This window comes from Dendropsophus ebraccatus, chromosome 3 (assembly GCF_027789765.1).
Source record: "Dendropsophus ebraccatus isolate aDenEbr1 chromosome 3, aDenEbr1.pat, whole genome shotgun sequence".
NCBI classification, from domain to species: domain Eukaryota; kingdom Metazoa; phylum Chordata; class Amphibia; order Anura; family Hylidae; genus Dendropsophus; species Dendropsophus ebraccatus.
This window is the reverse complement of record NC_091456.1, coordinates 76416968-76440514: the sequence shown is the minus strand read 5'-3', so window position 1 is coordinate 76440514 and position 23547 is coordinate 76416968. Positions and strand designations below refer to the sequence as shown.

At 45.7% G+C, this 23547-nt stretch overlaps 1 protein-coding gene across 3 annotated transcripts in view; it reads left to right on the top strand.

Annotated features, from left to right (window-relative positions):
* FOCAD (focadhesin) overlaps positions 1-23547 on the top strand; it is a 179129-nt gene that overhangs the window by 24642 nt on the left and 130940 nt on the right. For all 3 annotated transcript variants that reach the window (XM_069962033.1, XM_069962032.1, XM_069962034.1), the window contains exon 6: positions 8935-9036. In XM_069962033.1, the coding sequence (XP_069818134.1) occupies positions 8935-9036 (102 nt within the window). The remainder of the gene's footprint in view (positions 1-8934; positions 9037-23547) is intronic.

Here is a 23547-nt window from a genome sequence, read left to right as displayed (position 1 = left end):
GAAACTGCAATGTGTGAACACAGCCTAGATGTTCTGCCACAGATTTGGGCGGGGAATGGGCAGGGTGGGGGACTGTGATGAACAGCTGAGGTTAAGCATTGCATTCTGGAACCTGTAGTACTGTGTACAACTGCTCAACCAGGAAGTGCAGAAACACAAAACAGAACAAAACCCCCCAAAACAAATGGATTTTTGGTAGTTTAAAAAAAACTGGGATAGATAGGTAAGTAATGCTTTATGCTTCTGCAGAAGTTTCATTTTTTTAAACCTCTACCTGGAGTTCCCCTTTAAGCTTTGTAAGGACTTTTTTGTAACTGAGAATTGTGTACAATGCCTAGCATTTAAGCCAAAAACATTTTATAGTCATGTTTTCAAAAATAAATATCAGAGGTGTATTCCAGGCATACAGAATGTTTTGTAATGGAGTAGGGAGTGCATTCAATTTATAAATATACGGTGGTGCCTTGGATTACGAGCACAATTCGTTCCGGGACCATGCTTGTAATCCAAATCCACTCTTAAACCAAAGCAAATTTTCCCATAAGAAATCATAGAAATGCAGACAATTGGTTCCACACCCCAAAAATGATTTCTTATTCTGAATAACATGTAAAACAAATGAAACAAACATTCATAAACAGCTGAATATGTGATATACGTTACTGTACAGTAATAGAGAGGATGGGAAACACAAGGGCTGACTGAGACTACAGGGGCATGAAGGAATGAGCAGGGCAGATGTGGGCACATACATGCAGCACTCTCTGTCTGGGGAGAGAGGGGTTACAGCTATGGAGAGATTACCTCCACAGTCCTGTCCCCTGATGCAAGCGCCAGCCTGAAATGGATCTGCTATGATTTGGAAGGTGAGGAAGACTCCACTCCTCCACTCACGCTCCCACCCAGTACAGGGAGCTCTTAAACCAAAGCAATGCTCTTAAACCAAGTCACAATTTTGAAAAACTGTGAGCTCTTAAACCAAAATGCTCTTAATCCAAGCTACTCCTAAACCAATGTACCACTGTATATATAATGTATAAAAAGCAATGCATACTCGATCCCTTGCTGCTGGTGGTCAGACAGCCTCTGATCTCTGTTGTTCACCTCTGCTTTCTGATTCTGATGTTTCGTTCCTGTGGGAAAAGCCCCTTCAGCCAATCACTGGGTGTCCCACTTTAGCTATTGGTTGGCTGAGTGGGCATTTCCTGCAGAAATGAAGCAGAGGCAGTGGTGATTGGAACACAGCTTTGGGTTTGAGCCCAGGTTTTAAAGTGTCGCTGTCGTTTAAATTTCTTTTGCAGAAATCAATAGTGCAGGCGATTTTAAGAAACTTTGTAATTGCGTTTATTAGCCGAAAAATGCTTTTTTTATCATGAAAAAGCAGTTTGAAGCTCCCCCCCCCCCTGTCATCATTGTTCTTTATGGAGAGGGGAGGGGTGGAGGCAGGGCCGGCCTTAGGGGTGTGCGAGCAGTGCGGCCGCACAGGGCGCTGTGCACTCCCGGCAGGAAGGGGGCGCCACCTGCATCCCCCTGAGGCCATATATCCGTCCCCTGCCTCAGCACAGCAGCCGAGGAAGCTCTTCTCCCCAGACATGTGACTGCAGCCTGGCCCCCATCCCCCGCCCCCCACAGCGTCTCCCAGCTCACAGAGGCCCATAACTCCGCCCCCTCCCCCGACGGAGACATCAGCAGTGTGATCCTCCGCTCTACCTGCTTCTCCTCATGGGCAGAGACATCCTCCACTACTGCAGTGTGACTGTGAGTATATATGTCTATCTCTGTCTGTGTGTGTTAGTGGAGTTTGTGTGTGCTCTGTGTGTGTTAGTGCTCTGTGTGGTAGGACAACATCTCCCAGCATGCCCCTGTGTGGTAGGACAACAACTCCCAGCATACTCCTGTGTGGCTCTGTGTGGTAGGACAACATCTCCCAGCATGCCCCTGTGTGGTAGGACAACAACTCCCAGCATACTCCTATGTGGCTCTGTGTGGTAGGACAACAACTCCCAGCATACTCCTATGTGGCTCTGTGTGGTAGGACAACAACTCCCAGCATACTCCTATGTGGCTCTGTGCGGTAGGACAACAACTCCCAGCATGCTCCTATGTGGCTCTGTGTGGTAGGACAACAACTCCCAGCATACTCCTATGTGGCTCTGTGTGGTAGGACAACAACTCCCAGCATACTCCTGTGTGGCTCTGTGTGGTAGGACAACAACTCCCAGCATACTCCTATGTGGCTCTGTGTGGTAGGACAACAACTCCCAGCATACTCCTATGTGGCTCTGTGTGGTAGGACAACAACTCCCAGCATACTCCTATGTGGCTCTGTGCGGTAGGACAACTCCCAGCATACTCCTATGTGGCTCTGTGTGGTAGGACAACAACTCCCAGCATGCTCCTATGTGGCTCTTTGTGGTAGGACAACAACTCCCAGCATACTCCTGTGTGGCTCTGTGTGGTAGGACAACAACTCCCAGCATACTCCTGTGTGGCTCTGAGTGGTAGGACATCTCCCAGCATGCCCCTGTGTGGCTCTGTGTGGTGGGACAACAACTCCCAGCATACTCCTATGTGGCTCGGTGTGGTAGGACAACTCCCAGCATGCTCCTGCGTGGCTCTGTGTGGTGGGACAACAACTCCCAGCATACTCCTATGTGGCTCTGTGTGGTGGGACAACAACTCCCAGCATACTCCTGTGTGGCTCTAAGTGGTAGGACATCTCCCAGCATGCACCTGTGTGGTAGGACAACAACTCCCAGCATGCTCCAGTGTGGCTCTGTGTGGTGGGACAACAACTCCCAGCATACTCCTGTGTGGCTCTGTGTGGTAGGACAACAACTCCCAGCATACTCCTATGTGGCTCTGTGTGGTAGGACAACAACTCCCAGCATACTCCTATGTGGCTCTGTGTGGTAGGACAACAACTCCCAGCATACTCCTATGTGGCTCTGTGTGGTAGGACAACAACTCCCAGCATACTCCTATGTGGCTCTGTGTGGTAGGACAACAACTCCCAGCATACTCCTATGTGACTCTGTGTGGTAGGACAACAACTCCCAGCATACTCCTGTGTGGTAGGACAACAACTCCCAGCATACTCCTATGTGGCTCTGTGTGGTGGGACAACAACTCCCAGCATACTCCTGTGTGGCTCTGAGTGGTAGGACATCTCCCAGCATGCCCCTGTGTGGTAGAACAACAACTCCCAGCATGCTCCTGTGTGGTAGGACAACAACTCCCAGCATACTCCTGTGTGGCTCTGAGTGGTGGGACAACAACTCCCAGCATACTCCTATGTGGCTCTGTGTGGTAGGACAACATCTCCCAGCATGCTCCTGTGTGGTGGGAAAACAACTCCCAGCATACTCCTATGTGGCTCTGTGTGGTAGGACAACTCCCAGCATGCTCCTGTGTGGCTCTGTGTGGTGGGACAACAACTCCCAGCATATTCCTATGTGGCTCTGTGTGGTGGGACAACAACTCCCAGCATACTCCTGTGTGGCTCTAAGTGGTAGGACATCTCCCAGCATGCACCTGTGTGGTAGGACAACAACTCCCAGCATGCTCCTGTGTGGCTCTTTGTGGTAGGACAACAACTCCCAGCATACTCCTGTGTGGCTCTGTGTGGTAGGACAACAACTCCCAGCATGCTCCTGTGTGGCTCTGTGTGGTAGGACAACAACTCCCAGCATACTCCCTATGTGGCTCTGTGTGGTAGGACAACAACTCCCAGCATACTCCTATGTGGCTCTGTGTGGTAGGACAACATCTCCCAGCATGCCCCTGTGTGGTAGGACAACAACTCCCAGCATACTCCTATGTGGCTCTGTGTGGTAGGACAACAACTCCCAGCATACTCCTATGTGGCTCTGTGTGGTAGGACAACAACTCCCAGCATACTCCTGTGTGGCTCTGTGTGGTAGGACATCTCCCAGCATGCCCCTGTGTGGTAGAACAACAACTCCCAGCATGCTCCTGTGTGGTAGGACAACAACTCCCAGCATGCTCCTGTGTGGCTCTGTGTGGTAGGACAACAACAACTCCCAGTGGTGGGTATGTGTGGTGTGTATGTGTATATGTGACTGTATGTGTGTCTGTGTTTTCAGGATATATATACTGTGCGTCTGTATGTGTCTGTGTAAGCAGTATATACACTGTGGGAGAGGTTCATCAAACATGGTGTAAAGTGAAACTGGCTCAGTTGCCCCTAGCAACCAAAGAGTCTGTGAGGAATGAAAGGTGGAATCTGATTGGTTGCTAGGGGCGACTGCGCCAGTTTCACTTTACACCATGTTTGATGAACCTCCCCCGTGTGTCTGTATGTGTATATGTGACTGTATCTGTCTGTGTGAGCAGTATATACAGTGTGTGTCTCCAAGAGATAGGCTTGGGATGGGCTACAATCAGCCGGGGGGGGCGGGGGGGCGCCAAAAGAATATTCTGCACAGGGCGCCATCTACCCTAAGGCCGGCCCTGGGTGGAGGGAGATGAAGCACCAAAACAGGACAACATAGTTAATTTACAGCTACATCACCAGGTTATCTCCTCTGAGGTCAGCACTGACCTCTCTGACCTCTGAATAGCGTTTTCACACAGTTCCCGCGGTGTAATCCTTTGTTCTCTGCTGGCGACTAATCTCCCTCCTCCCCTCTCCATAGAATAGACAGGGCCCGACTGATGTAAATGAGTCGAGATTTCCTGATAATGAGCAGTGGATGAGAGAGAGAGGAAGCGAGGAAGGACCTAGGGAAAGTCTTTCTGAATGCAGATAATGGCATATTTGCCTAATAAACTCAATCACAAAGTTTCTTAAAATCGCCTGGACTATTGATTTCTGCAAAAAAAAAAAAAAAAAAGACACTTTAAGCTTTGGGGGCAGCCCATTTGTAAATCACCACTAATTAATGTGGTTGTGTATGGTATTCTGTAAGCTAACTTCGCATGTTGCAGGTCACCAAGGGTGCCTGTTTTCCCCCAACCCCCTTTGCTCTACCTATAGATGAATTACTTGAACAAAGTACCCTGTAATGACAGAAATAACAAATGTGTTTGGCTTGTATGCATTTCATATTGTACTCTTTTATCATCATCCTGAAAAATCATATCATCGAAAAATAAACATGTTTTTACAGTTCTCTGGTCTGCAATAATGTACACTATGGATAATCCAGTTTCAGATCCCTTGGTGTCCCAATATGGTCTAGCAGTTATTACAAAAGTTAACTATTTGGACATTATTATGGTTGAATAGCATTCTGAGGAGTTGGCAGAGATAATTTTGCTTCTCCTATTAATCAAAACTAAAAGATACCTGTTTTTTTCTGAATAAGCTGTTTTTTGTGTTCATATGAGAAAAAGCACTATTTCTTGCCATTTTATATCTTGCATATGGCATTTTTTGCGAGATTTCTGCTCTGCAGGCTTTCTCTCTGATTTCAGCAGTTCCCGCTACTTCATATGCGTTGCGCTGTAATGAAGCAGCCGCGCGGCACTGTCATTACAGTGCGGCGCATATGCATACAGTTCCCCAAATCCCACTGTGCAGCGTCAAGCACCGCTATTGCGCATGGTGCGGAAATAAACGCTGCTCTACCTCTAATAAACCAGCAGCGCAGTGCAGCAATAAACACTGGTCCACCTGTAGTAAACATTACAGCATGATAATAAATACTGCTCCACCTGTAGTGAACCAACGGCATAGTGCAGAAATAAACCCTGCACCACCTCTAGTAAACTAGCACAGCTGTGCAGCTCTTTCTCCATTCTCCCCCATACAACCTTTTCTCTGCCACAAGATCTGTTGTAGTGGCCCTCACATGTGGAATTAGACAAAACAGGCTTCCATTTGTTTTGGCCTAGATTTATCAGGCTGCCTGAAGCTCACAGTGTTTTTGCCACAACTCCCAATCACAACTCAGGTTTCATTTTACCAGAGCTTGTTTGGATATAGAACCTGAGCTGTGATTGGTTGCTGTGGAAAAAGTTATTCTCGCTTGTGCTTTATTGTGTATCGGAGCGTGTTCTGCTGGAGAGTGGAATTAGCTGAAACTGCTATTTCTGCCAGTGTTATTTCTTAAGATCATTACGTGTTTATCACAGCCTGAATCCACAATAATTTCTCTTAGGGTGCGTTCACACCTACAGGATCTGCAGCAGATCTGCAGCAGATTTTATGCTGTGTTCAGTTATTTAAATGAAATCTGCTGCAGAAAATCTGCTGCAGATCCTGTAGGTGTGAACGCACCATTAGGGTATATTCACACGGACGGGCTCGCAGCGAGATTTTCGCTGCAAGCCCGGCAGGTCCTGGCAGTTCCCATACACTACATACTTGCTGCGGTCTAAACGACCGCAGCGAGTATGTAATTATACCGCCCTTAACCCCTTCTGCTCCCCCGCTGTAAGCATACATTACCTGTCCTCGCTGCACGGGTCCGGCGTCCTGCTCTCCCGCCCGGCCAATCAGTGGCTGCGGCTGGGCAACACACTGATTGGCCGGACAGGAGAGCAGGACGCCGGACCCGTGCAGCAAGGACAGGTAAAGTATGCTTACAGCGGGGGAGCAGAAGGGGTTAAGGGCGGTATAATTACATACTCGCTGCGGTCGTTTAGACCGCAGCAAGTATGTAGTGTATGGGAACTGCCAGAACCTGCCGGGCTCGCAGCGAGATTCTCGCTGCGAGCCCGTCCGTGTGAATATACCCTTAAGCTTTGTGCCCATTACTTCAGTAATTTGGGTCAGCTCACTGTGTCCTGCGACCTTCTAAACTTGGATATACCATCACACAAACATCACTCCCAGTTTACACCACACAACCATAAAGGACTGTTATTTATTTCATCGGTAATCCTGTGCAACCTTTCCTTATGCTTTATTGGATAGTTTATTTTCCCCTTCCCCTTTCTCCCTGTGAAAAGCTTTGCTGGACAGCAAGGCTGGCCGCTCTATTAAATTATGCCTTATACCATGCAGCTAACCATGCTGCTAAATGTTCGCTTTTTTTACAGCGCCTGACCAGTGATTGCAGGCTGATCTGGTCTCTCTAAATTGGCTCGCATTTTTAATAGAGTGGCTTTAAGCTTTTCCTTAAATGGTTTTCAATTCTTTAGAAAAAAATACCAGTTCTTCAGTTCTCAAACTTTACCAACTAAGAATAATGTATGGAGTAAAAGCAAATATTCGGGGACATTGAGGCAAGGCATGTTCTTTAATGATTAACCGCTATTTTTCTTACTTTATTTAGGAAGTATACACCAAACCATCTATATTTAGTGTACAGTGTATTATGGATTAACTGGAATATTGAATAAACCTCTAATAATCAATGCACACCTCCGTCCAGTGCTTAAAGGTTAGCCAGGTCATTTGTACAGCTGAAACATACGACGGTCAGCTTTAGAGAGCCTTGACGAAAGAGCCTGAATTGTGCAGTGTGTACTGGTCCATAGATGGCAGGAATGAAGACTAAAATACAGGGGTAGTTTAAGAGTAACTTGGATTAAGAGCTTTTTGCAAGAAGAGCTCACAGTTTTTCAAAATTGTAACCTGGTTTAGGAGCGTTGCTTAGGTTTAAGAGCTTTAAGAGTGGGGGAGGGGCATGGTCTGCACAGGGTGGTCTACAACACTGTACTCTGACCCAGGAAGTCTCCCTCACCTTCCAAATCCATAGCAGATCCACTTCAGGCTGGAGCTTACATCAGGGGACAGGACTGTGGAGGTAATCTCTTTTATAGCTGTAACCCCTCTCTCCGTAACCTGCTCATTCCTTTATGCTCCCTGCAGTCTCTGTCAGCCCTTTTGTTTCCCATCCTCTCCATTCCTGCTATAATATGCCTCCACTCACACTCAGCTATACACACTGCTGCTATAATCTGCCTGCACTCACACTCAGCCATTCACACTGCTGTCCTCCTGCACAGCTCTGATTCTCACTTCCTGATTGGTCCATGGTGCACCCCCCCCTTCCCCATTGCTGTCATGTGACCACACAGACCTTTGACAGCAGCCCTGCTTCTCTATTCTAGCCTGTTGTACTACACTACTGCATTTTGGGGATCTGCAGCTCCATCCTGTATCTACAAACTGCTGCTGTTTTTTCATTATTATACACTTACTATACATTATACTCCACATGCTGATTGCTATACTGTACAGTAACTTATAATTCACCCATTTCTCATTGTTTGTTTCATCTGTTCTACATGTTATTCAGAATAAAAAAAATCATTATTTTTGGGGTGTGGAACCAGTTGCCTGCATATGAGTGATTTTTAATGGGAAAATTTGCTTTGGTTTAAGAGTGGATTTGGATTACAAGCATAGTCCTGGAGCGAATTATGCTTGGAATCCAAGGCACCACTGTATATCACCTTGCAGTGCTGCCTTCTTACTTAGATTGATAATGGTGAACACCTAATGGAAGAAAATGTCTTAGAAGTATCTACGCACACTGAAGTGTGGTGATGTTTCTGTGTAAAAAGTTCCTCTTCAGGCTGAAGTATCACTAGAAGAAACTGCATGATGAGCTGCTTTTATAAATGCTGATTACTGGGTAAAACACTGAGTAATTTCATGTTACTTTTAGACTCCCACAACTCCTGGAGCTGGTGTGCAGGTGATAAACTGAATTAATGCTGCTGTAAATGGTGGTTTGTATTTGGATGAGGTCCGCAGGGAAAGCAATTTTAAAATTTTTGGTAAACTGCAAAGAGTGCTACATCAAAGCTGAAAGTGTGTCATTTTGCAGTTAACGCACTTAACTTGTTAATAACCTGTAAAACTTTAGAAGATGATCATGGTAGATAAGATTCATATGCATAATAGATAAGATTTGAATAAATGAGTGCATTGTATCTGTGGATTCTACAAACTTCCCATATGGCATGACATGGCAACCGTATTGAGTAACTTTTTTTTTTTGTTCTTTTTTTCAGGACCCCTCCACATCCATTTATCAGCATGCTCGAAAACAGACCCAACTGTTGGCCGGTCCTTTTGCAGCAGATTTCTGCTATGTGTCCACAGGCTCCAGACTGGTATGAACATCTGACATAACAGTTGTTATAACTATTGTAAGAATTTTAGAATTAGATTGAATCATGCTGCCAACAACAGTCAAGGGGCTGTGAAAATTGGAAGTGTTTCCTTTGGGCAAAAGTAAAGCTTAACCCATCTCAGATATAAAAAATCTGGGTTTGAGTGCACAATACCACCTTGGATTTACATTGGGTATATGATGCAGCAAATGTTAAATCTAGCGTAATGGTGTTATATCTTGTTATCTTTATTTTCAGTTACTTGTAATTGTTAGTCTCAACACAGGAATAAAATCTGTTTCTCCCTGGACACCTGTAGACTCAGTTAAGTAGAAATTTAATTACATAGCTAACTAATACAGTGTTACCTCAGTTTAAGAGTAACTTGGATTAAGAGCGCTTTGCAAGAAGAGCTCACACTTTTTCAAAATTGTAACTTCCTTTACTGGGTGGGAGGGGAAGCGGGGGAGGGGGATGGTCTGCATAACGGGGTCTATAGCACAGTACTCTGACCCAGGAAGTCTCCCTCACCCTCCAAATCATATCATATATCCACTTCAGGCTGGGCTTGCATCAGAGGACAGGACTGTGGAAGTAATCTCTTCAGAGCTGTAACCATTCTCTCCCTGCATGAGAGTGCTGTATTTATGTGCCCACATATGCCCTGCTAATTCCTTCATGCTCCCTGCAGTCTCTGTCAGCCCTAGTGTTTTCCGTCCTCTTCTTTCTTGCTATTATGTGCCTACTCTTCCACTCAGCTATACACACTACTGTATAGAGAAGTCTGTGTCACTGTCCTCTTGCACAGCTCTGTGATTCTTACTTCCCCATTGCTGTCATGTGACCACACAGATGACCAGGTACGTCCTCTTGAATTTATCACACCGATAGATTGGCGCCCTCATGGGGAAGCCGATGCCGCGGTCCGTTTTTAGAATCTATGGAGCCGCGTCATAGAGGGGAGGGAATTCCCTCCCACTGGGGGTGGGCCGGCCGACCTCCCGTGTTTCAGCACGGCCCGGTACCGCTGGATAGAACGGCGCCATACACTGGAACCGGGCAGCGGTTCGAAAAACGGACCGCGGCATCGGCTTCCTCATGATGGCGCCGATCTATCGGTGTGTTAAATTCAAGAGGATGTACCTGGTGGTACATCCTCTTTAAGCTGACTCATTATATTCTGAAAATAAATCTTTTCATCAGTCTTCTCTTTATCATCACATGTAGGATTACAATGAAAGGTGGCACTACAATATAGATAAGACAGGATTAAGCCTTTCACAATTAGTAATGGTCACAGCACACTCTCTGACACAGACACCTGGACAGTTAACAGAGCATGACTGGAAAACTCCCATAGAAGGCAGTAGGGTCCTCTCTAGTCTGTTTCTTATGCCCATGGAGCTTAGTGTAAGCCATATCTCTAAACTTTGTGCAGAATTCTTAGGTGATACAGCATGCAACAAAAAATATGATCAGTAAATAATAATAAAAATAACAACAATTTATTTATATTACACCAACATATTTCACAGCACTTTGCAATTCTAGGGGTACATACACAGACAATTAGACCTTGCAGTGAGGGTCCTACTTGCTCGATCTTATAATCTATGTGAAATGGGATTGAGCCAAAATGCAGAAAGTATGTTAGCTGTTTGCCTGTACAATGGTCCAGATACGAAAAATAAATGTTTCTGTATCTGGCTTAAAAAAAAAAAAATCTAGGTGACACATTTTAAAGTAAGCCTGTCAGCGGCTCAGCCAGATTAAATTAATTCCACGATTCTTTTAATCTCCACTGTCTGCACTAAGATACAACACATTTTATCAATTTTTAATTAGCATGCAGGGTTTGCCAGCCCATCTACTTGGCCTGTCTGCCTGCTTGCATATGCCTTAGGGCATGGGTCTCCAAACTGTGGCCGTCCAGCTGTTGCAAAACTACATTTCCCATCATGCCTGGATAGCCAAATCCAAAGCTTTAGCTGTCCAGGCATGATGGGAGTTGTGGAGGGCCGCAGTTTGGAGACCCATGTCTTAGGGCCCTATTACACAGAAAGATTCATGCGAAAATGATGTTTGAATTTAAGCAATAATCTTTCCATGTGTATGGAGACAACGATCAAATGACTAAAGACTGTTGTTCCTTGTATTATGTTGAACAATTTCAGATAGTTTTAACAGCGCTTGTATCGCTAATAGGAGAAGATGAAAAATTGCATAGTCTAATAGGACCCTTAGCTGGACAGATTCTCTTTAAACTCGCTGATTATATGCTGCTGATTTCCTTGAGGGAACTCAGCTATGTATGTTTGTGATAATACCCAAAATGTAAATTCAGACATTGGGATATCAGAGTTCCAAATGCCACAATAAGAACTAAAATGGATACAGTTTACAAACTTAAAATGTATCTTTTGAACCGCAATAAGATCATACCGCAGACTAAAAGCACAGCCTCTTATCCCACCATGACACACCTGTATGTTATGGTGGCATTAAGGAGTTTTAAAAATGGCTCAGGAGCCAAGACCGCTCCTTAGGTTGCCTTTACACAAAGTTTTATCTGACAGATTTTTTCAGCCAAATCCAGGAACAGACTATAAACAGAGATCAGGTCATAAAGGAAAGACTTAGATTTCTTCTCTTTTCAAATCCATTCCTGGCTTTTGTTGAAAAAAATCAGATAATCTGTTGGTGTAATAGGAGCCTAAGTCTACTTATAAAGATACAGAATGCCTTTGCCGTCTGTATCTCATACTTTACTTAACCCTGCATCCCAGGGCTATACCGTCGGGTGCTGCCATCTTAGTGACTTGACTGCGTTCCAAGGACTAGGTTACAAGCCGACGTGAGCACATAAAAAAATGTAAAAATTAAAGGGGTATTCCCGCCAAGAGCTTAAAAAAAATAAAATGCTCCCAAGCTGGCTTTACTCACCAAGTCCCCCTGAGAATTTTGAGCAGTCTCCCGTCTTTCTAGCTGCTTCCGTTCCAATGTTACAAGTTTTTTAAAAAGCTGAAATATATCCAACATGGCGCTGGCCAGAAAACTACAACTCCCATCATGCAATGCTTATGCCTGATTGGTCCATGATGTAGCAGAGCTGATATCCACAAGATATAGCAGAGTTGAGGCAGCGGGGTAGCAAAGTTGAGGCAGACGATTATGGTGCTGCACGTGAGGACCGGGGGGGGTTGGGGGGAGGTACAGCGGGTGAGGGTCTCGCAGGTGAGGACCGGGGGGGGGGGGGGGCTACGGTAATGTGGGCCACAGCTGCACTGATCACTGTCTCCCTCTCTTACAGCAGTCACCCTCGTTTTGGGGGAAATACCCCTTTAACCCCTAGACGACCCAGGACGTAGAGTTACGTCATGGAAGTCTGTCACCAGACGACCCTGGACGTAACTTTCCGTCCTGGGTGTTTCTCCGGCTATGAAGCGCGCTCCGCTGCAGCGTGTCATTACCGGTGAGGTCCCGGCTGCAATCACTCACCGGTAATGACACGCTGCAGCGGTCGCGCTGCCGCGTGTCATTAACCCCTTAAACGCCGCGGGGGTCCCGATCGTTAAAACGGATCGCCGGAGGTCTCTCACCTTCCTCCGTGCGGTCTAATCGGCAATCTGCTGCACTAAGCCTGCACAGGCAGGCTCAATGAACAGATCGCCGATAACACTGATCAATGCTATGCCTATGGCATAGCAATCATCAGTGTAGAAATCCAAGTAGTGAATGTAAAAGTCCCCCAAAGGGACTTCAAATGTGTAAAAAAAAAAGTTAAAAACACCAATACACTACCCCAAAGCCCCTCCCCCAATAAAAATTGAAATCACCCCCCTTTCCCATTATATAAATAAAACATATAAAAATAAATAAACATATATTATACCGTAGCGTGTGTAATTGGCCGATCTATTAAAGTATAACAAGTGTCATTGAGAACGGTGAACGGCGTACACGAAAAGAGGGAAAAAAGTGCACGGATTACCCATTTTATGTTACATTATATATATAAAAAAATTCATAAAAAGTGATCAAAACAACCGATCTTCACAAATATGGTATTAATAAAAACTAGAGATCATGGCGGAAAAAATGACACCCCATACAGCCTCATAGGTAAAAAAGTAAAACCGTTATAAGCTTTACAATAGGGCCATTATATTATTAACTAATTGCCAAAAAGGATTTCATAAAAAAATATATATATATATGACATTAGAGAATCTGTGTAACCTGCATATGGTTGTGTTCGGGCTGACCTATAGAATATTGGTATCATGTCGCTTTTACCATATAGTGCATTACGTAGACACAGGAACCCCCTAAACGTTACCATATTGCATTCTTTTTTACGATTTCACCTATTTATATCTTCATAAATAATATATTTGGAATTCCATCATACATGTTATGGTAAAATGAATGACGCCATTGCAAAGTACAACTATACCTGTAAAAAAACAAGCCATTACATGGCCTTTAGATACAAAACTGAAAGTGCTGGAGCTCTTAGAAGGGAAGAAGGGAAAAACGAAAGCGCAATGATCAAAATTTGCGCGGTCCACTGGGTCATTTTGAGCCTGGTCCTCAAAGGGTTAAATAATAATAATAATAATAATAATAATAATAAAAACACCGGTATTGGTTCTCTTTGACCCCCTAAGGACAGAGCCTGAAATGACCTTAAGGACCAGGCCAATTGTCACTTTTGCGGTTTTGTTTTTTTCTCCTCGCCTTCTAAGACCCATAATTTTTTTTATTTTTCCATCTACAGGGTCATGTGGGGGCTTGTTTTTTTTCAGGAACAGGTGTACTTTGTAATGGCATCTTTCAATTTGCCATAAAATGAATGACATAACCCCTAAAATATTATTTATGGGGTGAATGTGGGTTAACAAAAATGCGTTTGACTATTTTTATTAGCAGTAAAACCTTTTTTGCAAATAGGTATTTTTAAAATGGCCATATGGCTTTTATTTTTTCACCTACGGGGTCGTATGCGGCATAATTTTTTTGCACCATTATCCAGCATATCAATGTACAAATGCTTAATTTCTGTATAAATTTCTATTTTTCCTTTTGAGGGGCCATAGCCAGCTCTTTTGAGGAATATGTTGAAATTTAACTATATATATATATATATATATATATATATATATATATATATATATATATGAGGAAATCCAGCACTAGACCCGCAGTATACGTAAATAAGTCTTTCTTTCTTATAAATCTACACATCAGGAACAGTATATACACAAGTTGACGCGTTTCAGCGCTTCTCGCGCCTTGTTCACAACTATGCAAGTTATGCAACATCAGACTTTTGCCACACACACACATATATATATATATATTGTGGACATGTCACTGGTAAAGTGCTCGAGGGGATGTACATCTCACCCAGGTTGATACATAGTGTGAGATGGTGAGTCCAGGAGGCATCTGTGCTCAGCAGTGTTATGCTGCTGAGCTATTATTTATTATTGCCGGGCCTGGACTTACATGGAATGGCAGGTAGGTTTTGGTAGTGGGACTTGCCATTCCCTCCCCCTCGATCCAGTGTGGGTTTTGGGATCAGGTGAGCTCTGATCCCAATCAGCCTGAGAAGGCAAAAGGTGGGCTCAGTGTACAGGTCCTGTCTCTCAGCCAGGAGTGAACAGCCTGCATGCTGTTTGGTGAGAGCTGGGAAGACAGCCGCTGCTGGGGCCTGTTCACACCCCGAAATTCTGCCGACTGAAGTGTCAGAGAGGTAACCTGCTTTTGTTAGTTAGCGCCCAGACGGGCAAGACCTTTTGTTTTTGTTCTTAAAGCACAGTGTTGCTATATTTCTGTTATGGACTGTTTATGCTGCAAATAAACGCCAAGCTGTTGTTTTACAAGTCCAAGTCTGCTGTGAACTGTGTCCAAACACACCATCCCCCGGGAAGATCCCTACAATTGGTGCTGCGGAGCGGGCAAAACAGTTGCTAGGGGCAACGGTGTGCATCAACTTGGCTACAGCTGCGTATGTCCTGGGTGAAGGCTGCTGCTTCACTCCAAAAACAGTCAAGCAACATGGAGGAGATGATGAAGCAGCTAATGCAAGTGAGTCTGCAACAGCAACAGGCGTTGGTCGCACAACAACAGGCTCAGGCAGCCGCTAAGCAGGATCAGGAGGCTGCTAACCTGCGCCATGAGCAGGCTAATCGGCAGCAACAACAGGCTCTGACAGACGCCAATCTGCGCCATGAGCAGGCTAATCGGCAGCAACAACAGGCTCTGGCAGATGCTAATCTGCGCCACGAACAAGCGATGGCTCAACAACAGAGACTTATTGAGTACCTGATAGCAAAGCAAGAGGCGTCTGCAGGTGCTAATCCCCAGCTGGTGGCAGCAGCCGCGCCAGAGACTTTGTCTGTAAGAAGAGCTGTGCAGCGTGCGCTGCAAAAGATGACTGCTGATGACGATGTTGAGGCCTATTTAACTGTCTTTGAGCGTGTGGCTGAGCGAGAAAAGTTACCCTCCACTGAGTGGGCAGAGGTCATTGCTCCCTATTTAACAGGCGAACCTCAAAAGGCCTACTATGACCTCAGTGAGCAAGAGGTCAAGGACTATCCTCGGCTAAGAGCAGAGATACTCGCCCGACTAGGAGTTACGGCTGCTGTCCGTGCCCGGAGGGTCCGTAACTGGAGCTACAGTCTGGACAAGTCAGCGAGGTCCCAGATGTACGACCTGATCCATCTGGCAAGAAAGTGGTTGGAACCAGACACCTCTACTCCTGCCCAGATCCTAGAGAGGGTCGTGATGGATCGCTACCTCCGCGCACTTCCGGCTGATCTGCAACGCTTGGTGGGACAAGGTGACCCTAAGAGTGCCGACGAACTTGTCAACCTTGTGGAGAGGTTCCAGGCGACCGAGGACTACCTCCGTGATGTTCCTGCAGCACCGTCACCTCCCCGGAGTGCCAGACCTGTGCCGTCAGCTGGTAAGAGACTTCCATCTATTGGGGGAGTGTGGAGGGGTGCTGATAGAGGGAAGAGCGCTCAGGAGGCGTCTCAGGGGCAAAAGACTGGTGGTGGTCCCCGGTGGCTAAGTGGCCCTAAAAAGGACTCCCTGCCAAGGAGACCAGGCCCTATCCAGTGCTGGAGATGCCATGAGACGGGACATATGTCTGCCCATTGCCCTCTTACCACTGAGCCCATGGAGTGTGACGCTAGCCGGCGTCAGTCGCTATTTGCGGAGCCGTCTTTTGTTGCAGTCACTGGACTAGAGACTGAACCGCAAGTCTGCAACATTACTGTAAATGACTTTCCTGTTAAGGCGTTGCTGGACTCAGGAAGCCTTGTCACCTTGGTGCATGCCAGCCTGGTGACTGGGGACTTTGTGCCAGCAAGACATATGAGTGTGGTATGCATACATGGTGATACAAAGGTTTACCCTATAGTACGGGCTAATGTCGGGACTGAACTAGGCGCTGTAGAATATGAAGTGGGTGTGGTTAAAAATCTTATGCATAATGTGATATTGGGGCGTGATTTTCCTTTGTTCTGGGCTCTATGGGGAAAACAACAATCCCCTGAAAGGAGTGAGGAGACCCCTAAGTCTATTGCATTACCCACGGTAAATGATAAAAATGTACAGGATGAAAATGATGCTTTTCCTTTGCAGGTCCTGGCAGGTGAGGAAGAGGCTCCTCCCACTGCGCAGAATGTTCCAGACTTAGAGGTGTCTAGAGATAATTTTGGTACTGCACAATTACAGGACCCCACTCTCAAAAATGCGAGAGAGCAGGTCACTGTTATGAATGGGGTACCTCAGGAACCAGAAGCTGAGAAAAAATTTCCACATTTTTCTATGACTAATGATCTCTACTATAGAGTCACTAAAATTAATGATGAGGTGGTGGAACAGCTTCTGGTGCCTAAGTCGTACCGGCGTCAGGTACTCGACATGGCCCATAATCATGTCCTTGGGGGCCACTTGGGGACAGATAAAACACAGGAGAGAGTCCTCCAGAGGTTTTATTGGCCTGCGATTTATGCTGACATAAAAAAATACTGTGAGTCGTGCCCCATATGTCAGCTTAGCGCTCCAGTGTCGCATTTTTGCAGTCCTTTGGTCCCACTCCCCATCATAGAGGTACCTTTTGACCGGATCGCAATGGACTTGGTGGGTCCCATTGTCAAGTCGGCTAGGGGACACCAGTACATTCTAGTTGTGTTGGACTACGCGACCCGCTATCCTGAGGCTGTACCCCTAAGAAACACTACCTCTAAAACAATTGCACGGGAATTGTTTTATATGTTTTCCAGGGTGGGGATCCCCAAGGAAATCTTGACTGACCAAGGTACCCCATTTGTGTCAAAGGTAATGAAAGAGCTATGCAAACTGTTTAAAATCTCACACCTACGTACCTCTGTATATCACCCACAGACAGACGGGTTAGTGGAGAGGTTTAATAAAACCCTGAAACATATGTTAAAAAAAGTGGTGGAAAAGGATGGTCGTGATTGGGATCACTTACTACCTTACCTGATGTTTTCTATTAGGGAAGTACCCCAAGCGTCCACAGGGTTCTCTCCCTTCGAATTAGTCTATGGTCGTCACCCTAGGGGTTTGTTGGATATAGCGAAAGAGACATGGGAAAGTGAGTCCACCCCATACAAGAGTGTTATAGAGCATGTAGCACAAATGCAGGACCGTATAGCCACTGTAATGCCCCTAGTAAGGGAACACCTCCAGAGGGCGCAAGAGGGCCAAAGCAGAATTTACAATCGTTCTGCAAGAATCAGGACATTTGGCCCAGGTGACCGGGTACTCATACTTGTTCCCACGGTAGAAAGCAAATTCTTAGCAAAGTGGCAGGGTCCCTATGAAATTGTAGAGAAGATCAGTGAGGTCAACTACAAGGTACACCAACCAGGTAGAAGGAAGCCTTTCCAAGTTTATCACATAAACTTGATCAAGCCCTGGAAAGACAGGGAATCCTTGGTGGCGACAAAGCCTGTTGGTCATCTGTCACCACCAATCCCTCCGGTCAGGATTGGTGACACCCTATCAGTATCCCAGAAGCAGGAAGCTAAGGAGTTCCTGCAGAGAAATAAAGACAAGTTTTCTGACCTACCAGGGCGTACGCATCTCATTAGTCATCATATTGAAACTGAGCCTAGAAGCAGAGTAAACCTGAAGCCCTATAGGATACCAGAAGCACGGAGGGAGGCGGTATCATCCGAGGTAAAACGTATGCTTGACCTAGGAGTCATTGAGGTGTCCCAGAGCGAGTGGTCCAGCCCGATTGTGTTAATCCCAAAGCCCAATGGAACTTGGAGGTTCTGTAATGATTTTAGAAAGTTAAATGAGATCTCCAAGTTCGATGCCTACCCCATGCCCAGGGTGGATGAGTTGATAGAAAGAATGGGTAATGCCAGGTACATAACTACCCTCGATCTCACTAAGGGCTACTGGCAGATCCCACTCACTCCTGAGGCTAGAGAGAAGACTGCATTCTCCACCCCTGATGGGCTCTTCCAATACGTAGTGATGCCATTCGGGTTACATGGAGCCCCTGCCACTTTTCAGAGGTTGATGGACTTGATTCTGCGACCACATCGTGATTACTCCGCTGCCTACCTCGATGATGTGGTCATTTTTAGTCCGGATTGGGAAAGTCACCTCTGTAAGGTCCAGGCGGTGTCAGATGCCATAAGTGATGCGGGGTTAACCATCAATGCAGAGAAGTGTGCACTAGCCTTAGAGGAGGCCAAATACCTGGGCTACATTATTGGGAGGGGGTTAGTGAAACCACAACTAAATAAAATTGAGGCAATACAGAATTGGCCTCAACCCCTCACAAAGAAACAGGTCAGAGCTTTCCTGGGTATTACGGGCTATTACCGAAGGTTTGTGCCGAATTTTGCTTCAGTTGCAGCCCCACTAACTGACCTGACAAAGGGTGCAAAGTCCGCAATGGTGACATGGACTCCAGAGGCCGAGAAGGCTTTTCAAAGCCTTAAGTCTGCCCTGTGCCAACAGCCTGTGCTAGTTACCCCTGACTTTAGGCGAGAGTTTCTAGTACAGACAGACGCCTCTAACACAGGGTTAGGTGCCGTCCTCTCACAGGTTGTGAATGGCGAGGAACACCCGGTGATGTACTTAAGCAGGAAACTATCCCCGGCCGAGAAAAACTACGCCATAGTTGAGCGAGAATGTCTGGCAGTGAAGTGGGCCCTAGAATCCCTGAAGTACTACTTACTAGGCAGGAGGTTTAAGTTAGTGACAGACCATGCCCCCCTAACATGGATGAAATTAAACAAGGAGAAAAATGCGAGGGTGACTAGGTGGTTTCTTTCCCTCCAAAACTTTAATTTCATGGTGGAACACCGGCCAGGGAAATTACAGGCAAATGCTGACGCCCTATCTAGGGTACACTGTCTGTGGGGACAAAATGCTCAGCCCTCCGGTCTGAAGAAGAGGGGGGGGATATGTGGACATGTCACTGGTAAAGTGCTCGAGGGGATGTACATCTCACCCAGGTTGATACATAGTGTGAGATGGTGAGTCCAGGAGGCATCTGTGCTCAGCAGTGTTATGCTGCTGAGCTATTATTTATTATTGCCGGGCCTGGACTTACATGGAATGGCAGGTAGGTTTTGGTAGTGGGACTTGCCATTCCCTCCCCCTCGATCCAGTGTGGGTTTTGGGATCAGGTGAGCTCTGATCCCAATCAGCCTGAGAAGGCAAAAGGTGGGCTCAGTGTACAGGTCCTGTCTCTCAGCCAGGAGTGAACAGCCTGCATGCTGTTTGGTGAGAGCTGGGAAGACAGCCGCTGCTGGGGCCTGTTCACACCCCGAAATTCTGCCGACTGAAGTGTCAGAGAGGTAACCTGCTTTTGTTAGTTAGCGCCCAGACGGGCAAGACCTTTTGTTTTTGTTCTTAAAGCACAGTGTTGCTATATTTCTGTTATGGACTGTTTATGCTGCAAATAAACGCCAAGCTGTTGTTTTACAAGTCCAAGTCTGCTGTGAACTGTGTCCAAACACACCATCCCCCGGGAAGATCCCTACAATATATATATATATATATATATATATATATATATATATATATATATATATACACTCACCGGCCACATTATTAGGTACACCTGTCCAACTGCACGTTACCACTTAATTTCTAATCAGCCAATCACATGGTGGCAACTCAGTGCATTTAGGCATGTAGACATGGTCAAGACAATCTCCTGCAGTTCAAACCGAGCGTCAGTATGGGGAAGAAAGGTGATTTGAGTGCCTTTGAACGTGGCATGGTTGTTGGTGCCAGAAGGGCTGGTCTGAGTATTTCAGAAACTGCTGATCTACTGGGATTTTCACGCACAACCATCTCTAGGGTTTACAGAAAATTGTCCGAAAAAGAAAAAACATCCAGTGAGCGGCAGTTCTGTGGGTGGAAATGCCTTGTTGATGCCAGAGGTCAGAGGAGAATAGGCAGACTGGTTCGAGCTGATAGAAAGGCAACAGTGACTCAAATAGCCAACCGTTACAACCAAGGTAGGCAGAAGAGCATCTCTGAACGCAGAGTACGTCGAACTTTGAGGCAGATGGGCTACAGCAGCAGAAGACCACACCGGGTGCCACTCCTTTCAGCTAAGAACAGAAAACTGAGGCTACAATTTGCACAAGCACATCGAAATTGGACAGTAGAAGATTGGAAAAATGTTGCCTGGTCTGATGAGTCTCGATTTCTGCTGCTACATTCGGATGGTAGGGTCAGAATTTGGCGTCAACAACATGAAAGCATGGATCCATCCTGCCTTGTGTCAATGGTTCAGGCTGGTGGTGGTGGTGTCATGGTGTGGGGAATATTTTCTTGGCACTCTTTGGGCCCCTTGGTACCAATTGAGCATCGTTGCAACGCCACAGCCTACCTGAGTATTGTTGCTGACCATGTCCATCCCTTTATGACCACAATGTACCCAACATCTGATGGATACTTTCAGCAGGATAATGCGCCATGTCATAAAGCTAGAATCATCTCAGACTGGTTTCTTGAACATGACAATGAGTTCACTGTACTCAAATGGCCTCCTCAGTCACCAGGTCTCAATCCAATAGAGCATCTTTGGGATGTGGTGGAACGGGAGATTTGCATCATGGATGTGCAGCCGACAAATCTGCAGCAACTGTGTGATGCCATCATGTCAATATGGACCAAAATCTCTGAGGAATGCTTCCAGCACCTTGTTGTATCTATGCCACCAAGAATTGAGGCAGTTCTGAAGGCAAAAGGGGGTCCAACCCGTTACTAGCATGGTGTACCTAATAAAGTGGCCGGTGAGTGTATGTATAATATATATATATATATATATATATATATATATATATATATATATATATATATAGTGGCATGGTGGGGCTGTAAGAGGCAGTTCTATGCCTCTGGAGTGGGAATTGGAGTTCAGATGGAGCTCCTGGTCCGTATACTCCACTCCAGCCTTAGAGCTAATGAGGCTCTGAAACCACCTGGTGGAGCTCTATTAGAGACTCCAGAGCTTTCCAGGTGATGGCTCCCAGGGTGGGAGAATACAGGCAGTGCTAGGCCTGTGGGAGCTACAGACAAGAAGTCTGGGTGAGACCAGTGTACCTGGAAGTATTGAGCAGTAGGCTCAGGAGTGCAGCTAGGGAAGCTGTGTTGTAGTCAGTGGCTAGACAGCCTAGTTTTTATTTTATTTTTGCAAAGTGTTGCTTGTGTCTTCTGTTTTTGAACTGATAAATAAAGCTGACTGTGGTCAGTATAAAGCTTACAGCACTGACTGGACTGCAATTTGTGATGTGCCAACCGTCTCAGGCTCAGGAGATGGCGATCCCAGCAAGTGAGTAACCCCCAGATTGTCACAATATATATATATATATATATATATATATATATATATATTTTTTTTTTACATAAAACAGAATGGCAATTAAAAAAATTATTTAATTGTAACTGATAATTGCAGTTAGGGTAGTCTATACAAAGGTATTAAAGAAGTTTTTCACAGGGAACAAGTAAGAGATTGCAGGGGTTTGACCTCAGTATCCCGCCCGATAACTTCCAGATCAGCCCCCGGCTCCTTTGTTATGAGTACACCCACAGATATGGCGTGTGACCCACAACTCTATGGAATTCATTATCTATGGAACCGCTGGAAAAAGCTGTGTGCTGGTATATGGCTCTCTCCAGTGGCTCCATTGATTCTGTATGGATCAGAGTACAGCACTCACCTTTTTTTGGCTGCTCCATAGAGAATAAATAGAGCCGCAGGTCACTTGCAGTACCTGTGGGTGTATTCAAAACAAAGGAGCTGGACCTGATCTGGAGGTCGCCAGTGGGTACGGAGGTCGGACCCCCCATGATCCTTACCTATCCAGTATCCTGTGGCAAGTTAGTTTAAGGTGGAAAACCTCTTTAACACTTCCCCATTTCTTTGATTACTCCTATTAGCACTTACATTTAAGGAGCATTATGATGATTAAGCTTTAATAGATTACAGAATGTTTGTTTAGAATGAAATATTCACTATGTATAACACTGCATGCCTGGGTTTGTTACTATTGGCCTCCTTTCCTTGTAAGAGGCTTCACATTTACAGCGAATAGTGACAGCAGGGGTAGTGTACACAGCCGGGGGATATCAAGGAGGGGCCCTGGAAGCTACCGCCGTCTTATTGTCACAAGCTGCCAAAATCAACTTCACATATATTGTAAAAATTGGCACACTCTACAAAGCCGGCTGAGAGCTGTCCTGGAATCATACTTCTCTGCGTGACAACATGTGAAATATTAGAGCTGAGTAACGCTGAGGACTTGAGAGCTACTAAAAGGTTATGCATCAATCAAGATACACTTCTAAATTACCCACATTCTCTCTTGAATGAAGAGTGGAGGTGTGCCGCAGTCTTCTGCAAATCTACTGTATTGTTCTATATACTTGTTTATGAATTAAGGGGGTTGTCTCACAAAGAGAGTCCCTCTTAAAGGGACAGTCCCTCTTAAAGTTGTACACCAAAAATTCTCAAGCCTTCCAGTACTTATCAGCTGCTGTATGCCCAACAGGAAGTTGTATTATTTCCAGTCTGGAGAGCAGGAGATGTTTTCTATGGGGAATTGCTGCTGCTCTGGACAGTTCCTGACATGGACAGAGGAGGCAACAGAGAGCACTGTGTCAGACAGGAAAGAAAACACCACTTCCTGCAGGACACACAGCAGCTGATAAGTACTGGAAGACTAAAAAAAAGCTTTATGCCAGTCAGCTGTCGGCGTGGTAAGTTGGTATTGGCTTACATAGAAGAAATGTAACATTACATGGCATACAAACAGTGTAATAAATAAATTGACCTGGTCTTAAAGGGTGACTTTCCACTCTAGATCAAGTCTAGTTTTGCATACAGACCTATTTGTTTTAGGGTATAAACCCACTTGCCGGATCTGCAGCGAGTCTCCTTGCTGCGTTTTTGCAGCGAGACTCGCTGCAGATCCTGGCCCTATA